The sequence below is a fragment of the Chrysemys picta genome, chromosome 18 (assembly GCF_011386835.1).
Source record: "Chrysemys picta bellii isolate R12L10 chromosome 18, ASM1138683v2, whole genome shotgun sequence".
Taxonomy (NCBI): domain Eukaryota; kingdom Metazoa; phylum Chordata; order Testudines; family Emydidae; genus Chrysemys; species Chrysemys picta.
In genome coordinates this window covers 969,383-987,988 of record NC_088808.1, presented here as the reverse complement: position 1 = coordinate 987,988, position 18,606 = coordinate 969,383, and the positions used below count along the sequence as shown (strand labels likewise).

The window sequence follows — 18,606 nt, the reverse complement described above, 5'->3', positions numbered from 1 at the left end:
CATGCCCAAATATATATGCTGCACTTAAACAGCCCTTTAGTCTGAGCCCCAAGAGCCCAAGTCAGCTGCAGAGGTTTATTGCAGTGTAGACATTCCCAGTGTGTCAACATTGAAAACTGCAAATTGAAAACTGAAATGTCTAAGTACTGTCTAGGTCCCAGAAAGTGCACAAGAGACAGAGATGTAGCTTGCTTGTAACCCTTTATCAGGAGGGCCATACAAATATTAGTTCAGCTGGTATGGGGAGGGTAACAAACACTAGCTGTGATGATAAAGTGTGCACTTAAAAGGGCATAGATGTTTAACTACAATTTGCCTTTGCATTCAGATGCCAGTGGTTTGTCATAAAATAGTGCAATTTTGGGAAGTTTGTAAAAAAATTACCAGCAAAAGAAAAAATGAGTTGTCTTTGATTTTTTATGATTTTATAAAGACTTGAGAGTCCCTTTTACCCACACAGCAATGGATGAGACTTCTCCTTGTTTCTTGCCTAAATATCAAACATAAGGCTGGTGTCTACTATTTGTGCTGGCGGTTTTGTTGGACCTGTAATTCAACTTCAATCTCAACCCTTACGAGAGAGTATATATAAGCAAGAGTGTTACCTTTAGTAACAAACCTTCTCTCCCACCATTTGTCACTTGTCTGAGTTCAATGTGTGTGAACAAAAGTTAAAGACAAAACAGTCTGAATAAAAATTCTCTTTCCCCTCTCCGTTGCCAGTTATATCATAATACTTGGTCTCCAGTGGGCTCCAGAGATCAGGAAAAAACAGATTTTTTTTTTTAAAAGGGACCTAAGTGTCCTGTATAAAACACCAAGAGACATTTGGAAGTGTGATTTTATTTACTTGTTTCATTTAATTGAATTTACTTTTGGGGCAGGAGGATGATGAGGAGGAGACACCTTTAAGACCTTCTTTATGCATCATGAAGCAGCAAAGAAAAGGCCACAAAACCATGTTTTTCACCCGACAGTTCACCTGCTAAATGGTGATAAATTCACTTCATGATCACACCTGGCACAAAAGCTCTTACTCCAGTCTTCTGAAAGAAAAATATCTGTTTGGCCGGTTTACATGAGTATAAAAATAAAGATGAAGGGATCCATTCTTGACATTTTTCCATTGACAGACCTCCAACTGTCACATTTCTAAAGTAAAATTTGGCAAGTGGCTGATCTATAATTTGGCTCAACTGGTCTGAACTCTCTTTTTTGTAACAATAGCCCTGATCCAGCAAAGCCTATAAGAACCGCTTACCTTTAAGCCTATGAATAGCCCAGTAAACAGAACTAAGCTTTAAGCACGAGCATAAGTGTGTCACTGGATTGTAGCCAAAATAAGCAGCAGATGTAATGGTTTTGAAAGGTAGTTTCTATGTAGGACAATTCATTGCTTTTCATGCAGGATTTAATACATATTTTAAACCCACACAATGCTATATCCTATATACTGTGCAGGGCCAGCATGTATATAGTATCCATTTATCCAACAGATCAGATTTGTTTAAACTGAGCAGTACCAGCTTACCAAACTGCATGTCTGAATTACTGATCCAAGGCCAGCTAAACAGTGTTTGTATTCATGTACCAATCCTTCCAGCTATTTAATTGTTTTTGCTATTTCTCTAGTCTTCCATGTGTTCCCCTCCCCTTCAGGATTTTTTCAGGATCTTCCCTCATGGCCACTCGTTCCATTCTGAGATTCTTTTAGTCTCTTCATTTTCCCCATCCTGCATCTTTCAGTCTTACACACCAATCTCCACCAATTTCTGGTTTATAAAAAGTAGTGGCTTTTATACCAGCAAGAACAGATGTAGTTTAAGACACAGTACTGCCACCTACTGGATAAGACAATGAGCATGAGTAACAAGCAGATATGAGAATGATGGGATTAGTTACAATAGAAACATTTGGACGTGGCTTGGTTTTTTGTTTTTTGAATTAAATAACTTTTTATACGAATTGGTTTCTCCCTCCCCTGAGCCCCATTAATGGGGCTACTATGGATAATGTCTATATAGTGTCTTTGAATGCAAACACTGAGAGCTTACAACAGCAGAGTTCCCTCAGACACTTGAGCAATGCACTAACAGCCTAGGAACACATGGTCTGTTGTGGCACAAAACAACAGGGAGATTGGAGAGGACAAAAAGCTCAGTACTGAAATCAACAGTTTTGTCAGACACTTCAGTGAAAGCAAGATGAAGCCTGCTTAAAGAGAAAAAGGGAGGAGATTTAAAGGAGAGATAATACCGATATAGCAAGGTGATGTTTTTATTCTCTTTTTCACCACTCACATAAAGCTCAGTAGTGTCAGTAAGAAGCAGAAACCAGTTGTCACGATGTTTAAGAAGGGTGCTTCCTCGCAAGAACATATTGCAGCTACAGGATTTAAATATTCCCCTCTAGACCACACATAAAACACTCACTAAATAAATAAAATGGACAGAGTCCTGGATGCTGCCACTCAGCTTGCTACTGCATCTCCTTCCACAACGTACCTTTAGAGCACCGTCATTATCAGAGTGCCCCAAACCTGCCAGGTGCCACATAAAACAAGTCCAAAGAGCATTTGGCAGGGCACAAGGGAGGGTCAAAGAGAAAAAGGCCTGGTCTATAAAGTAGTTATTAGCCGATCTAACTGGGACTGGGGCCCAAATCGGATAACCAAAAAACAGGATAAACCGGAGAATGGGTGCCCCTGGCAGCTGGTGGTTCAGTTAATACAGAGAGTCAGTTAATGGAGGCTTGGTTAAACGGGGTTCTACTGTACTTAAAACTACCAGTGTAGCTATGTCAGTTAGGGTTGCAAAAAAAACATCCCCTAGTGACAGCTATGCAGTCAAAACCCCAAGCACAGACACAGTTTTGCCAACAGATGAGTGCTGTCAGCATTTGCAGAGGTGTTATTATTATAGGTAATCCACCTCCCCAAGAGGAGGTAGGTAGGTCAGTGGAAGAATTTTTCGCATCGGCCTAGTGCTGTCTACACCGGGGGTTATGTCAGCTTAACTAAGTCACTCAGTGGGCTGGATTTTTCACACCTCTCAGGGACGTAGCTGGGTCTACCTTATACACCAGGCCTAAGGCCATGCAGTAACTCAGCAAAGACAGACACACCTTGATGGCTTTACTTGATCCCTTAACTTTAAAATAAATTCAATTACCAACCTCCACCCTCACATTGCATAAGCAGGACAACAGAACAAGGTTTTAGGAGCAATCTGGGGGTGGCTTGGCAAACAGGTTTGGAGAGGATGGGCCATGGAAGAAAGTGTAGAGATACCAGTGAAAGAAGCTGAGGATGAGGTAGCAATGCTGGATCACGGGTGGAGCCGAGGGGGGCTAAGGGAAGAGGGATGCTAAAGGAGACCATGTCAGACATACAGGCAGGGGCTGCATGGTGTAAGGCTTTGAAAGCAAGGGCATGCAGCAAAGCAATTCAAAAAACAGGATGACGTGGATGAAACAATAGGCAAGAAACACAGATTTTGGCAAGTGTTTTGGATGGCTGGCACTAGAAGGCTTGAGGGTACTGCTACGGCAACAGCACCTGGGAATCAGGACACCAGTTCTAATCCTAGTTCTGACGCTAACTTGCTGTTCAAACTTGAACTAGTTACTTCAGTTTTGCCTAAGCCTAAAATACCCCTGTATAAAAGGGGATAATGATATTTACCAACTTCACAGCTAAGTAATGCCTGCAAAGTGTTATGCCAATAGCAAATCAGAGAGTTGTACTACAAAGCAAGTCAATGGCAGAAATGGGAACAGACCTCAGGAACACTTGGCTGCCATTACTCTGCTCAAACCCATAGACCACCTTTTGAGCATCAACCATCTCTTCCATTCATAAGTGTGAACTCTGCACTGAAAGGGCCTTTCAAGTGTTCACCTGCCTATGTGAATTTTTCAGTGCCCTAACTTTTAATGAGGGAAGGGGAGAAATAGGGATACAAAGTAACATGAAGTTAACTGGCAAAAATTTCACACATTTGCACATTAAAAAATATCCATTTGCGCTCCAAGGCACCAAGCAATAGCTACTATAGTACTGCTGTCAAGCACATTTTTTAAACACTTAGCGGCTTTTGTAATTTTTGTGAAAGGAAACAAGCTTGTGACAATGTGGATTCTGGTAAAGAACTAAAGCTTGAAGAAAAAACCAATACTGCCATTTCCTTTAGGGACTGCACAGAGATTAGAGGTTACTAACATTTAATTTAAAACACTGAAAAGGAATGTGCTCTCAATCTCCAAAGAAACCAGAATCCATTTCAGAATCATTCTGATCATTGGTCTTGAACATTTCTTAACTTTACCATATCAATATTTATGAGTTGAACTGCATTTCTAAAGACTACAAGATTTAAAACAGACTAGATTATTCATAATTTCTAGAGTGTAAAATGAAATTCACTGCATGGCAGATGTGGCTCACTGCATCATTTGCTGTTTTAATTTAATCTCCACTGTAATTAATCATTGGCTCTCAGTGTGGTTAATGAGAGTGCGGCTGCAGAAATGTGTTTGTACAGGTTTTGCTGTATGGTTTACTTAAAAGATACTTATTTCCCTCTTTGTGAGGAGTAAAAACTGTAGCAAGAGCTGGGTTTCTTTTCCATGGATAAGTCATGTGCTAGAGAACAGTGTGCAGAACTTTCCTGGACATGAAGCCTGTTCATTTTTTCATTAATAAAACATTTAAAGAAGCCTTCTGGATTCTGACCAAGATTTTCAGAGGCAGGTAACCACAGGTAAATCCACAGTTTGGTACTTAGGAGCCTAGATAAGTGGCATGAATTTTTAAAAGTGCTGTGCACCCAGTTGCTCTGATTAACTTCTACAAGATCTTATCACAGGGTAGTTGGTCTCTTAGAGTCTTAGACTGAGCCCAGTGCCCAGGACTGGAGCAGATGAGCCAAATCCAGCTAATTAAAGAGAGCAGGGCTATAAAGGGCCATTTGTAGGCAGCTGGAAGAAAAGGACTGAGACAGGCTGAGCCCTTGTCAGCAGAGGCCACACAGGAGTGGAGTTAAGTTAACTCCTGTGGTGGGTCCCTGGAGTAGGGTTACCATTCGTCCGGATTTACCCGGACATGTCCTCCTTTTGTGTGCTAAAAATAGCGTCCGGGGGGAATTTGTGAAGCACTCACAATGTCCGGGATTTCCCCCTCCCCCGGCTGGGAGGGCTGCAGGAAAGTCCCGGGCTGGACTCCAGAGCAGCTTCCTCCTCCCACCCCCCCCTCCCTGCATTCTGAGCCGGCCGGCAGCTCCTCCTGCAGCCCGGTCCCGCAGCCCTGTGCAGGGCCAGGGACCGGGTTTTGTGTTTTGCAGGGGAGCTCAGCCATGTGTCCGGCTGGCACAGAGCCCAACACCCTGTTCTGAGCAGCAGGGTAAGGGGGGGGGGGCAGGAGAAGGGACAGGGAGGTTCTGGGGGGGGCTTTTGGAGGGGAGTGGAGAAAGTTTTGGGCAGTCAGGGTACAGGTAGGGGGTAGGGTCCTGGGGGACAGTTGGGGGGGGGTCTTAGGAAGGGGCAGTTAGGGGACAAGGAACAGGGAGTCTTAGGTAGGGGGTGGGGTTCTGGAGGGCAGTTAGGAGCAGGGGTCCCAGGAGGGGGCAGTCAGGGGACAAGGAGCGGGGGGTAGGGGGCTGGGAGTTCTGGGGGGGAGCTGTCAGGGGGCAGGAGTGGGGAGAGGGATCGGAGCAGTCAGGGGACAGGGAGCAGAGGGGTTTAGATGGGTTGGGAGTTCTGGGGGGGCTGTCAGGGGGCAGGAGTGGGGAGAGGGATCGGAGCAGTCAGGGGACAGGGAGCAGAGGGGTTTAGATGGGTTGGGAGTTCTGGGGGGGCTGTCAGGGGGCAGGAGTGTGGAGAGGGATCGGAGCAGTCAGGGGACAGGGAGCAGAGGGGTTTAGATGTGTTGGGAGTTCTGGGGAGGGCTGTCAGGGGGTGGGGAGTGGTTGGATGGGGCGTGGGAGTCCCAGGGGTCTGTCTGGGGGTGGGGGTGTGGATAAGGGTTGGGGCAGTCAGGGGACAAGAGGCAAGGAGGCTTAGATAGGGAGTGGAGTCCCGGGGGGCAGTTAGGGGCAGGGGTCCCAGGAGGGGGCAGTCAGGGGACAAGGAACAGGGGGAGGGTTGGGGGTTCTGGGGGGGCGGGAAGTGGGAGGGGCAGGGGCGGGGCTAGGGCGGGGCTCCTCCCGTCCTCTTTTTTGCTTGCTGAAATATGGTAACCCTACCCTGGAGCAAAGGGGCCAGGGGCTCAAGGAAGCAAGCCTGCAGCTGCAGGTCAAAGAGGGGAGCAGAGATGTAGGAGACAAGGAAGCTGCTGGGTGCTGGAGAGCTGAGACTCTGGGAGGGGTGGCCTTGAAGCCTAGGGAAAAGGTATTGACTTAAAACTGTGTTTTTTTAAATAAACCTCCTTGACTGCGACTGGGCATGAGAGCACATGCCTGGAACTGGGGTGCAGCGGCGCCCCCCCCCCCCCAACCCACTCTCCCAGTGACAGAACTACTGGATAATCAGCCCTTTCGTGGGCCTAACATTAGGAACCGACTTGGAAAACTGTGCCCATTTCTTGAAGTACAGAAAGAAATGGTTACTCCCCCATGCAGTAACTGGTTTTTCAAGATGTGTGTTCCTACAGGTACTCCACTCTAGATGTGCTAGCGCCCCCTATGCTCTTGATAGAGATTTCTCATAGCAGTGTCTGTTTGGCCTGTGCTTGCATGCCAGTCTGTCTTGTGCCTCGTGCCATTGTATAACACTGCATGGGTGAACTGCCCTCAGTTCCTTCTCTACTGAGGAGCTCCCCAACAGAGAACTCCAAAGCAAAGGGGAAGAAGAGCAGGTAGTGGAGCATGCATAGGGGGACACAATTCAAAAAACCAGTTATTGCACAGGATCAGTAACCATTACTTCTTCTTTGAGCAGTGTTCCTACAGGTGCTACAGACTAGGTGACTACCGAACAGAGGCAGAGGAGGCTTCGGAGTCAAGTCCAGTACTAAGGAAAGTACAACTGAGCCAAACACAGTATCAGAAGCAAAATTGTGAGTTATAGCATTGTGTTCGGTGAATGTACATATAGATGCCCAAGTAGAAGCTTTACAGATCTCAATAATGGGCATGCTCTTGAGGAAGGCCATAAAGTGGCAATGGAACTTGTAGAATGAGCGCATATATTCAAAGGTGATTGAATAGTGCAAGATTCATAGCAAGAGTTAATGCAGGTTGATATCCACTTGGAAAGCCTCTGGTTAGAGCCTGCAGACCCTTTTGCTTTATCTGCTAGCAAAACAGACTATTGGTCTTTCTGAAGGACTTTGTCCTATCCAGATAGAAGGCCAGGGCCCTCCTGACATCAAGGGTGTGTAGCAGTGTCTCCTGGTTATCTAGATGCAGTGTGGGGTGGAAGACAGGCAGGTAAATGGGCTGGTTGACATGAAACTCGGAAGAAACCTTCAGTAAGGTGCAACAGAGGGTCCTGTGGCACCTTTGAGACTAACAGAAGTACTGGGAGCATAAGCTTTCGTGGGTAAAGTGAGGTTCTTACCCACGAAAGCTTATGCTCCCAGTACTTCTGTTAGTCTCAAAGGTGCCACAGGACCCTCTGTTGCTTTTTACAGATTCAGACTAACACGGCTACCCCTCTGATACCTTCAGTAAGGTGTTTCCAGTAGAGACCGGGAAGGGTTAGTACCACTATACAAGGCACTGGTGACACCTCATCTGGATTACTGTGTGCAATTCTGGTCTCCTACATTTAAGAAAAATGAATTCAAACTGGAACAGGTGCAGAGAAGGGCTACTATGATTGTCTAGAAATGGGAAACCTACCTTATGAGAATCAAAGGGGTAGCTGTGTTAGTCTGGATCTTTAAAAGCAGCAAAGAGTCCTGTGGCACCTTATAGACTAACAGACATATAGGAGCATGAGCTTTCGTGGGTGAATACCCACTTCTTTGGATGCATGTAGTGGAAATTTCCAGGGGCAGGTATAAATATGCAAGCAAGAGGGAGTAAGGCTAGAGATAACGAGGTTAGTTCAGTCAGGGAGGATGAGGCCCTCTTCTAGCAGTTGAGGTGTGAACACCAAGTTCACAGGCAGAAATTGTGTAAAAACAACATCGCTTGCCTCATAACCTAAGCCGTGCAGAATGCAATGCCATCCATAGCCTCAGAAACCACCCTGACATTATCATCAAAGAGGCTTGTCAAGGCTGGATCCCCACTTTGAACTTTAGGGTACAAATGTAGGGGCCTGCATGAAAACTTTTAAGCTTAACTACCAGCTTAGCTCTGGTTCCGCTGCCACCATCAATTTTCCCTCCCTGGGAAGCCTTGAAAAACCTTCACCAACTCCTGGTGAATACAGTTCCAACCCCCCTGGGATCTACAACAGGGAGAAATTAACCATCCCCCCTCCTTCCTCCCACCAACTCCTGGTGAATCAAGATCCAAACCCCTTGGATCTTAAAACAAGGAAAAATCAATCAGGTTCTAAAAAGAAAGCTTTTAATTAAAGAAAAAAAGGTAAAAATCATCTCTGTAAAATCAGTATGGAAATTAACCTTACAGGGTAATCAAACTTAAAGAGCTCAGAGGACTCCCCTCTAGTCTCAGGTTCAAAGTACAGCAAACAAAGATAAACACTCTAGTAAAAGGTACATTTACAAGTTGAGAAAACAAAGGAAAACTAACACGCCTTGCCTGGCTATTTACTTACAAGTCTGAAATAGGAGAGACTTGTTTAGAAAGATGTGGAGAACCTGGATTGATGTCTGGTCCCTCTCAGTCCCGAGAACGAACACACTCCCAAACAAAGAGCACAAACAAAAGCCTCCCCCCCCCCCAAGATTTGAAAGTATCTTGTCCCCTTATTGGTCCTTTAGGTCAGATGCCAGCCAGGTTACCTGAGCTTCTTAACCCTTTACAGGGAAAAGGATTTTGGAGTCTCTGGCCAGGAGGCATTTTATAGTACTGTACACAGGACAGCTGTTACCCTTCCCTTTATAGTTATGACAAGGCTGATAAAGGAGGTGCTGTTGTCATCATGAACAGGTCTGACTACCAAAAGGAGGCTGCCAGACTACTCTCCAAATTCTATAGGCCACTTCCCTCAGATCCCACTGAGGAATACACTAAGAAACTGCACCATCTACTCAGGACACTCCCTACACTAACATAGGAACAAATCAACATAGAGCCCCAACCGGGGTTATTCTATCTACTACCTAAGATCCACAAAGCCAGAAATCCTGGATGCCCCATCATCTCGGGCATTGGCACCCTCGCTGAAGGACTGTCTGGATATGTGGACTCCCTACTCAGACCCTACGCCACCAGCACTCCCAGCTATCTCCGTGACACCACTGATTTCCTGAGAAAACTACAATGAATTGGTGACCTTCCAGAAAATACCATCCTAGCCCCCATGGATGTAGAGGCTCTCTACACAAACATCCCACACACAGATGGAATACAAGCTGTCAGGAACAGCATACCTGATGATGACACAGCACAACTGGTTGCTGAGCATGGCCCCACAATATGCCAACATTTTTATGGCTGACCTGGAACAACGCTTCCTCAGCTCTCGCCCACTCACGCTCCTCCTCTACCTACGCTACATTGACGACATCATCATCTGGACCCATGGGAAGGAGACTCTAGAAAAATTTCACCATGATTTCAACAGCTTCCACCCCACCGTCAACCTCAGCCTGGACCAATCTACATGGGAGGTCCACTTCCTAGACACCACGGTGCAAATAAGTGACGGTCATGTTAACACCCCCTATACCGAAAACCCACCGACCGCTATGCCTACCTTCATGCCTCCAGCTTCCATCCCGGACACACCACACAATCCACAGTGCTGAGATACAACCGTATCTGCTCCAACCCCTCAGACAGAGACCAACACCTACAAAATCTTCACCAAGCATTCTCAAAACTACGATACCCACATGAGGAAATAAGAAAACAGATCAACAGAGCCAGACTTGTACCCAGAAGCCTCCTACTGCAAGACAAGCCCAAGAAAGAAATGAACAGAACTCCACTGGCCATCACATACAGTCCCCAGCTAAAACCTCTCCAACGTATCATCAGTGATCTACAACCCATCCTGGACAACGATCCTTCACTTTCACAGGCCTTGGGTGGCAGGCCAGTCCTCGCCCACAGACAACCCACCAACCTGAAGCATATTCTCACCAGTAACCACACACAACACCATAGTAACTCTAACTCAGGAACCAATCCATGCAACAAACCTCGATGCCAACTCTGCCCCCATATCTACACCAGCGACACCATCACAGGACCTAACCAGATCAGCTACACCATCACCGGTTCATTCACCTGCACGTCCACCAATGTAATATACGCCATCATATGCCAGCAATGCCCCTCTGCTATGTACATCGGCCAAACTGGACAGTCCCTACGTAAAAAGATAAATGGACACAAATCAGATATTAGGAATGGCAATATACAAAAACCTGTAGGAGAACATTTCAACCTCCCTGGACGCACAATAGCAGATTTAAAGGTAGCCATCCTGCAGCAAAAAAACTTCAGGACCAGACTTCAAAGAGAAACTGCTGAGCTTCAGTTCATCTGCAAATTTGACACCATCAGCTCAGGATTAAACAAAGACTATGAATGGCTAGCCAACTACAAAAGCAGTTTCTCCTCCATTGGTGTTCACACCTCAACTGCTAGAAGAGGGCCTCATCCTCCCTGATTGAACTAACCTCCTTATCTCTAGCCTTACTCCCTCTTGCTTGCATATTTATACCTGCCCCTGGAAATTTCCACTACATGCATCCGAAGAAGTGGGTATTCACCCACGAAAGCTCATGCTCCTATATGTCTGTTAGTTTATAAGGTGCCACAGGACTCTTTGCTGCTTTTACCTTATGAGAGGAGACTTAAAGAGCTTGGCTTGTTTAGCCTAACCAAAAGAAGGCTGAGGGGAGATATGATTGCTCTCTATAAATACATCAGAGGGATAAATACCAGGGAGGGAGAGGTCTTATTTAAGTTAAGTGCCAATGTGGACACAAGAACAAGTTTAGGCTTGAAATTAGATGAAGGTTTCTAACCATCAGAGGAGTGTAGTTCTGGAACAGCCTTCCAAAGGAAGCAGTAGGAGCAAAAAAACTAGTTGGCTTCAAGACTGAGCTTGATCAGTTTATGGAGGGGAGGGGATGATGAGACTGCCTACAATGGCATCTAGCCAACCTGCAAGTGCTAGCAGCAAATATCTCCAACAACCAGAGATGGGACACTAGATGGGGAAGGCTCTGAGTTACTACATGTGCCTGGTTGGTGGGTCTTGCTCACATACTCAGGGTCTAACTCATCATCATATTTGGGGTCAGGAAGGAATTTCCCCCCAGGTCAGATTGGCAGACCCGGGCAGGGGGGTGGGGGGGGGGGGTTGCCTTCCTCTACAGCGTGGGACATGGGTCACTTGCAGGTTTAAACTAGTGTAAATGGTGGTTTCTCTGTCACTTGAAGTCTTTACATCTTAATTTGAGGGCTTCAGTAACTCAGCCAGAGGTGAGGGGTCTATTACAGGAGTGGGTGGATGAGGTTCTGTGACATGTGCAGGAAGTCAGACTAGATGATCATGATGGTCCCTTCTGGCCCTGAAGTCTATGAGTAAGAATTTGGGGTGGGGCCACAGCGTGACTTTTTCCTTAAAAAATACTGTGAAAGGGTGATATGTCTCCAAACCATTGCGCCAACATGGTTATCAGGAATGCAATTTTCATTGACAAATGAAGCTCTGAGCAGGTAGTCATCATTTCAAGAGGGGGGTCTTGTGAGGCATTTAAGGACCAGATTGAGGTCCCATACTGGAGTAGGGTGTTGGACCAGTGGATAGAGGCTTCCAAGCCCGCAGAGGAATCTTGCTGTGGTTGGGTGGGCAAAAACGGAATAATCCTCTAAGGGTACGTCTTCACTACCCGCCGTATCGGCGGGTAGCAATCGATTTATCTGGGATAGATATATCACTTCTCGTTAAGACGCGATATATCGATCCCCAAACGCACTCACCGTCGACTCCGGAACTCCACCAAAGCGAGCAGCGGTAGCGCAGTCAACGGGAGAGCTGCGGCCATCGATCCTGCGCCGTCTGGACCCCAGGTAATTCGATCCAAGATACTTCAACTTCAGCTACACTATTCGCGTAGCTGAAGTTGCGTATCTTGGATCGATTCCTCCCCCCTAGTGTAGACCAGCCCCAAGAGGGAGTGGAAAACCATGAGGGTTGCCAGGTGGACTCTTACGGAGCTCATCGAGAGTTCCGAGCTTTTTAGAGTTAGGTTGTAGTCCAGTATATCCAGTAGTGACAAGGCCATCAGTGGATCTTCCCACCATCCTGGGAGCAGAGATGAGGAGCGGTGTGAAGAGTGATCAGAGAGCAAACAGCCAGCTGTATCAGATAAAGAAACCACATTTGCCTGGGCCAGGTTGGAAATATTAGGATGACTCAGGCTTTGTCTTTATTTTGAGCATAACTTTGGCTATTAGGGGAGAAATGAAGGTGAAAACAATTCCCCAGGGACTAATGACCTAGTCTGCCCCTCGAGCAAAACCGGGTAAATTTCTTGTTTAACTCTGTGGCAAACAAGTCTATTGGAGGGGTTCCCCATTGAAGTAATATATGATGTAATATCCTTGGGTCCATTTCCCACCCATGATATTTTCTGTCTTATTATCTCTCTCTTTCTTAATGATTTCCAACATTCTGTTCGCTTTTTTGACTGCCGCTGCACACTGAGTGGATGTTTTCAGAGAACTATCCTGGTGACTTATTACTGTTTAGTTTATTAATTTGTTCCAAAACCTCCTCTAATGATACCTCAATCTGGGACAGTTCCTCAGATTTGTCACCTAGAAAAATGGCACAGGTTTGGGAACCTCCCTCACATCTTCAGCCATAAAGACCGATGCAAAGAATTCATTTAGTTTCTCTGCATTGGCCTTATTGTCCTTGAGTGCTCCTTTAGCAGCTCAACCATCCAATGGCCCCACTGATTATTTAGCAGGCTTCCTGCTTCTGACGTACTTGAAAAAATGTTTGCTATTACTTTTTGAGTCTTTGGCTAGCTGTTCTTCAACTTCTTTTTTGGCCTTCCTAATTACATTTTTATACTTCATTTGTCAGGTTTTATGCTCCTTTCTATTTTCTTCAATAGGATTTAACTTCCACTTTTTAAAGGATGCCTTTTTGCCTCTCACTGCTTCTTTTACTTTGTTATTTAGCCACAGTGGCACTTTTTTGGTTCTCTTACTATATTTTTTAATTTGGGGCATACATTTAAGTTGAGCCTCTATTATGATGTCTTTAAAAAGTTTCCATGCCGCTTGCAGGGATTTCACTTTTGGCACTGTACCTTTTTAATTTCTGTTTAACTAACTTCCTCATTTTTGTGTACTCCCCATTTCTGAAATTAAATGCAACAGTGTTGAGCTGCTGTGGTGTTTTTCCCGACCCAGGGATGTTAAATTTAATTAAATTATGGTCACTATTACCAAACGGTCCAGCTAAATTCACCTCTTGGACCAGATCCTGTGCTCCACTTAGGACTAAATCAAGAATGGCCTCTCCTCTTGTGGGTTCCAGGCTAGTTGCTCCAAGAAGCAGTCATTTAAGGTGTCAAGAAACTTTCTGCATCCCATCCTGAGGTTACATGTACACTGTCAATATGCGGATAGTTGCAATCCCCCATTATTATTGAGTTTTTTATTTTTATAGCCTCTCTAATCTCCCTGAGCATTTCGCAGTCACTATCACCATCCTGGTCAGGTGGTTGGTAATATATCCATATTGCTATATTATTAGAGCATGGAATTACTATCCATAGAGATTCTACGGTACAGTTTGGTTCATTTAAGATTTTTACTTCATTTGATTCTACGCTTTCTTTCACATATAGTGCCACTCCCCCACCAGCACAATCTGTCCTGTCCTTCTGATATATTTTGTACCCTGGTATTACTGCATCCCATTAATTATCCTCATTCCACCAAGTTTATTTGATGCCTATTATATCAATATCCCCATTTAATATGAGGCATTCTTGTTCACCCATCTTATTATTTAGACTTCAAACATTGGTATACAAGCACTTTAAAAACTTGTCACTTTTTAGCTATCTGCCATTCATAGGCATGCATACGGGGTGTGCCGGGTGTGCCCAAGCACAACCTAATGTCTCAAAAAAAAAAAGTGGCTTTGCGTTTTAATTTAATCGCATGATACGCTCTTTTAGTTTTAAAGTATGGATTGTTGTATTATGCAATAAGCGTCGAATTGTGTAATATAGATGTTGCAGAAATATATAGAAAGCCCGAGTTCGCTCGCAGCATGCATCCCCTCCCCCTCCAACTACTATTCTAGAAAATTCTTTGACCTATATAAGTGACCACGTCAGGCGTGCCCAGCACAGTGTCTACAGGGTTTGTAATCTTTGTTGCGTGCACTCTACTGAAATAGCATAAGCCCGTGGCTTTACGTTTTAATTCAATCGTATGATACACCCCTTTAATTTTGAAATATGGATCGGTTCGTTGTTAAGATAAGAAAAGGAGCAGACAAACTGAATTATAATGAATGTGCTGACAGTAGTGCAAATTCCTCGGACTCCTCGGTTAAGAACTTACATGAAGATAATGCCGCCACCAGTTCCAGTGCATGCGATAAACAGAGTAATGACCAACAGAAGCAGACTTTGTCTCTTAGTTCAGGTCAGTGTAGTTCCTATTCAAAGCCATCATACATTCCATCTGATGACCCGTTCTGTGATATTCCAAAAAATAGATTAGAACGCCAGTCTCGATTATCTAGAGGTCCTTATCAGCCTAGATTGAGCATGTTTCCTAGAAGTAAAATAGGGAATAAACAAAGAAGTTTTCAGTCCAATTGGTATGAAAAGTATAGGTGGTTAGAATATAGCCCATAAAAGGTCGCAGCATTTTGCTTTTACTGCCGTTTCTTCTCCTCTAATGATGCAGCAAACAAAGGTCACACTGATCCAGCATTTATTGATAAGGGATTCAGAAACTGGCATAGGGCTAATGAATGTTTTAAAAACCACCAACTGTAAAAATCTAATGTGTTGAGCTGTTCTTCATGGTCAAGTTTTAATGAAGGGAAACCTATTGATGTATTATTGGATGAGGGCAAGCAGGTTTATCTGTCTAAACAAGAAGAACAACGGTGCCATAACCGAAGTGTAATAGAGCGACTGATTGACATTGTTCTGTGTTTGGCGAAGGTGGGAGACCATTCAGGGGTCACAATGAAAAAGCTGACAGTTTTGAGAGGTTTATTTCTAAATCTTGTCAATATGCTCCAAAAATATGATCCCGTAATGGCAAAGCATGTGCAACAATCTCCTCGAAACGCTATCTGAGTAATCGCATCCAAAATTATTTAATTGTGGCCTTGCACAACGTTGTGCAACAAAAGATTGTGTCTTCACTACATGGAAAAATGGTCTCAATAATTGCAGATGACACTACTGACAGAGGACACTATGTCCATTGTGGTGCGGTATTTTGACAATGAAAAACAGTCTAGTTGAACATTTTGTGTGTGTTCAGAGAGAGAGAGAGATGATCTCCAAAACCCACTTGTTCATAGTGATTGACTCCCAAGTGCACCTGAAGTGGTGAAGGTGGTTGCCAAAGTGAGGAAGCTGGAGAAACAGTGTAGCTGAAGAGGATGAAGATGGCAATTCAGCCCTCGATCAATTGTCAAAATTGCTGCTTGGAGGTGGATGGGCACAACGTGGGAGGCTGTTTCCTTCTCTGGAATCTCTGCCTTTTTTGTTGCGGTTAATACGACCTCTGGGAGGAAAGGAATTGGGCAACCTGGGATCTCTGGGCCATCTGTGACTTGCTGAGCTTTATGTTCTCTTGGTATTTACACACCTGCTTAGAAGAGAAAGTAGCTCTAGAGTCCTATAATGTTTGCAGAGACTCATCCATGCTATCTGCAAACTTAGACCCATCAAAAGACGGTCCTCTACAGTACTTTAGACCTCTTTTGGGACTCCAGAGAGTTGAAGACAGGAAGTCTTTCCCATAACTACTGCTGTAGCAATCAATCAGGCAGCAATATCAGTCACGTAAGAGGAGGCTTATGGGGCTGTTCTAGCAAGAAGTTGGCCTTCTTCAACAATTACCTGGAACTGCTCCCTGTGCTCTGTCGATGGGTGGTCCATGAAAGAATTCAGCTTGGTATAATTCTTGTGATTGTACTTTGCCATTAACGCCTGATAACTGGCAATTCTAAATTGTAAGGAAGCTGAGGTATAAGAAGATTTCCTCCTCAGTAAATCTAGATGCTTATGGTCTTTTTATTGAGGTGTGGTTTTATCATGGTGCTGTCTTCCACATTCATTAACTGCATCAACTACCAAGGACTTAAGTGAGAGATGGGAAAACAAAAATTGTGAATCCTTTGCTGGGAAATAATACTTCTTATCCGCTCTCTTGCATGTAGGCGGTATAGAAGGGAGGGTGCGCCAGATGATCTTCACTGGGTCCAGCAGAGCCTCATTAACAGGCAGGGCAACATGGACTGATGAGGGTGGGTGGAGGATATCAAGCAGCTTATGATAACGCTCTTTCACCTCAAGAGGACTCTTCCAGGATCTGATCAAGAGAGTTGCAGACTCCTTGAAGTGCTGCTGCTGCTGCTGGAGGGGGATGCATAACTTGCCTATTTTGTTTAATGCCTTTATTTGGATAATCTCAAAAGACTTTTAAAACATGAAGCATCAGAGATAAGTAAATATTATCCCTTGGCAACTCCTTCTAAACTGAGCTGCTACAGGGCGTGGTCATCCTGGCTCCACCCACCAGGCTGCTTGCGGCGTTCCCTTCACATCCGCCTCTGAGGGAGGCCACACCTCCTCACTACGCTATACTTTGTAACAAGTAAAAAGAAGAACAGGAGTACTTGTGGCACCTTAGAGACTAACAAATTTATTAGAGCATAAGGTTTCGTGGACTACATATGCATATGCATCCGAAGAAGTGGGCTGTAGTCCACGAAAGCTTATGTTCTAATAAATTTGTTAGTCTCTAAGGTGCCACAAGTACTCCTGTTCTTCTTTTTGCGGATACAGACTAACACGGCTGCTACTCTGAAATTTGTAACAAGTAGTTACACTTCTAGTCCCAATACCCACTTGTTGTCCCAATACCCACTAGGTCATTTTCATTAATCTGCTGTCTGCATGCAGCCACTATTGCCTTTAACTAGTGCAAAATAAGATGTTGTAATATCATTTGATCGTTCTGTGTCTCAAGGGAGCTCACACTTGGCACTCCTCCTGATGGTATGTTGCAGTAGCACATCTATTTATAGGCAGAACTGTTAGTCCTCAACAGCCAGAACAAACAGGAGAGGGTTTGAACTGAAGCCTCAGCATTTCAGAGGTCCTCTTGGTTTAGGTTTAAGACAGGCAAAGTGCCTACATTACTCTGGTGTAAAGCCGGACGTTCTTTTCATATTTTAACCTGGGTACTAAGAGCAAGTAATGAACAGAGGCATGTGGGAGAGAAAGTCGTCTGACGGGGATATACGCTAACGTCAAACCAGCTCTTTCAATTCCAAATTACACTGATTTAAAGAAATCTGCACAGTGCCCATATACCATACCCCTTACAATGTCAGAAACAAAACAGAATAGTAGCAAATTTAAAAGAATCTGAACAGACTACACATGGACTATCCTGCCATAGAGCTTGCTGGTAGCAGCAGCTTTCTCCCTTTCAAATAGCCTGACAGCCTCACTTTCACAAGCCAAGACCAGCAAGTTGTTACGATCAGACCTATTAACGTATTTCTATTTGTTTTGTTTAAAAAGCCAGAGTTTTCTATAAAGTTCAGCAAGTAAATTCTGAAGCTGGTTCTTACCACCCCAATTAGGTCTCCTCGCCCATATTCACCAGTCAGTTGTTTTTTCCCATCATCCATCCTAATGACAGAACGAAGTCGACCATTCAGCACAATGTATGTGCAGTCTGACTTGTCACCCTGCCTGGGAGAGAACAATCCATACTATGAATTAGTGGGTGTCTGTGCTCAGCAAATACATCCACAAAAATAATTAACTAATCAGCTCTATGTAAACCTCCCCACCATCCCTTGGTAGCTCTGCTCTCTGCAGAGATGAGAGAAAAAACATTTACTGAACAATTAAAAAAAACAACCTGACCACAGATTTGTCAAATGCAACTTGCAAACACCTTTCATTTTTGACTATATACAATCAACAACTGGCTGGTTTTAGGTCACCAGGCAGACAGCTGGAATTTGAACATTCCCTAGCACAGCAAACAGGCTACAGGAAAATAGTTGAACTAGGGGAATAGGGCAATTGTGCAGAGAGAAGAGAACAAACTGTGTGGGTGGGTGGCTTGACTCAAACCTTAGCCTCCTAAGAACCTGTGCAATGGTGTGAAGCTGTAGCCTTTGCCTGGGTTCAAGCCCAACTGTAGATAAGGTAGAATGCTGTTTGGCATTCAGGTCTCCAGCACAATGAAGGATACAAGCCAGGCTTAAAAC

The 18,606-nt window shown here is 44.6% G+C and overlaps 1 protein-coding gene across 15 annotated transcripts in view; it reads right to left on the bottom strand.

The window, feature by feature from the left end:
* PNPLA7 (patatin like phospholipase domain containing 7) overlaps positions 1–18,606 on the bottom strand; it is a 420,470-nt gene that overhangs the window by 219,466 nt on the left and 182,398 nt on the right. For all 15 annotated transcript variants that reach the window (XR_010593664.1, XR_010593665.1, XR_010593663.1 and 12 more), the window contains one exon: positions 17,956–18,079. Coding sequence is in view for 12 of the 15 variants with exons in the window: in XM_065572470.1 (XP_065428542.1) it covers positions 17,956–18,079 (124 nt within the window). In the remaining 3 variants the exon portion in view is untranslated. The remainder of the gene's footprint in view (positions 1–17,955; positions 18,080–18,606) is intronic.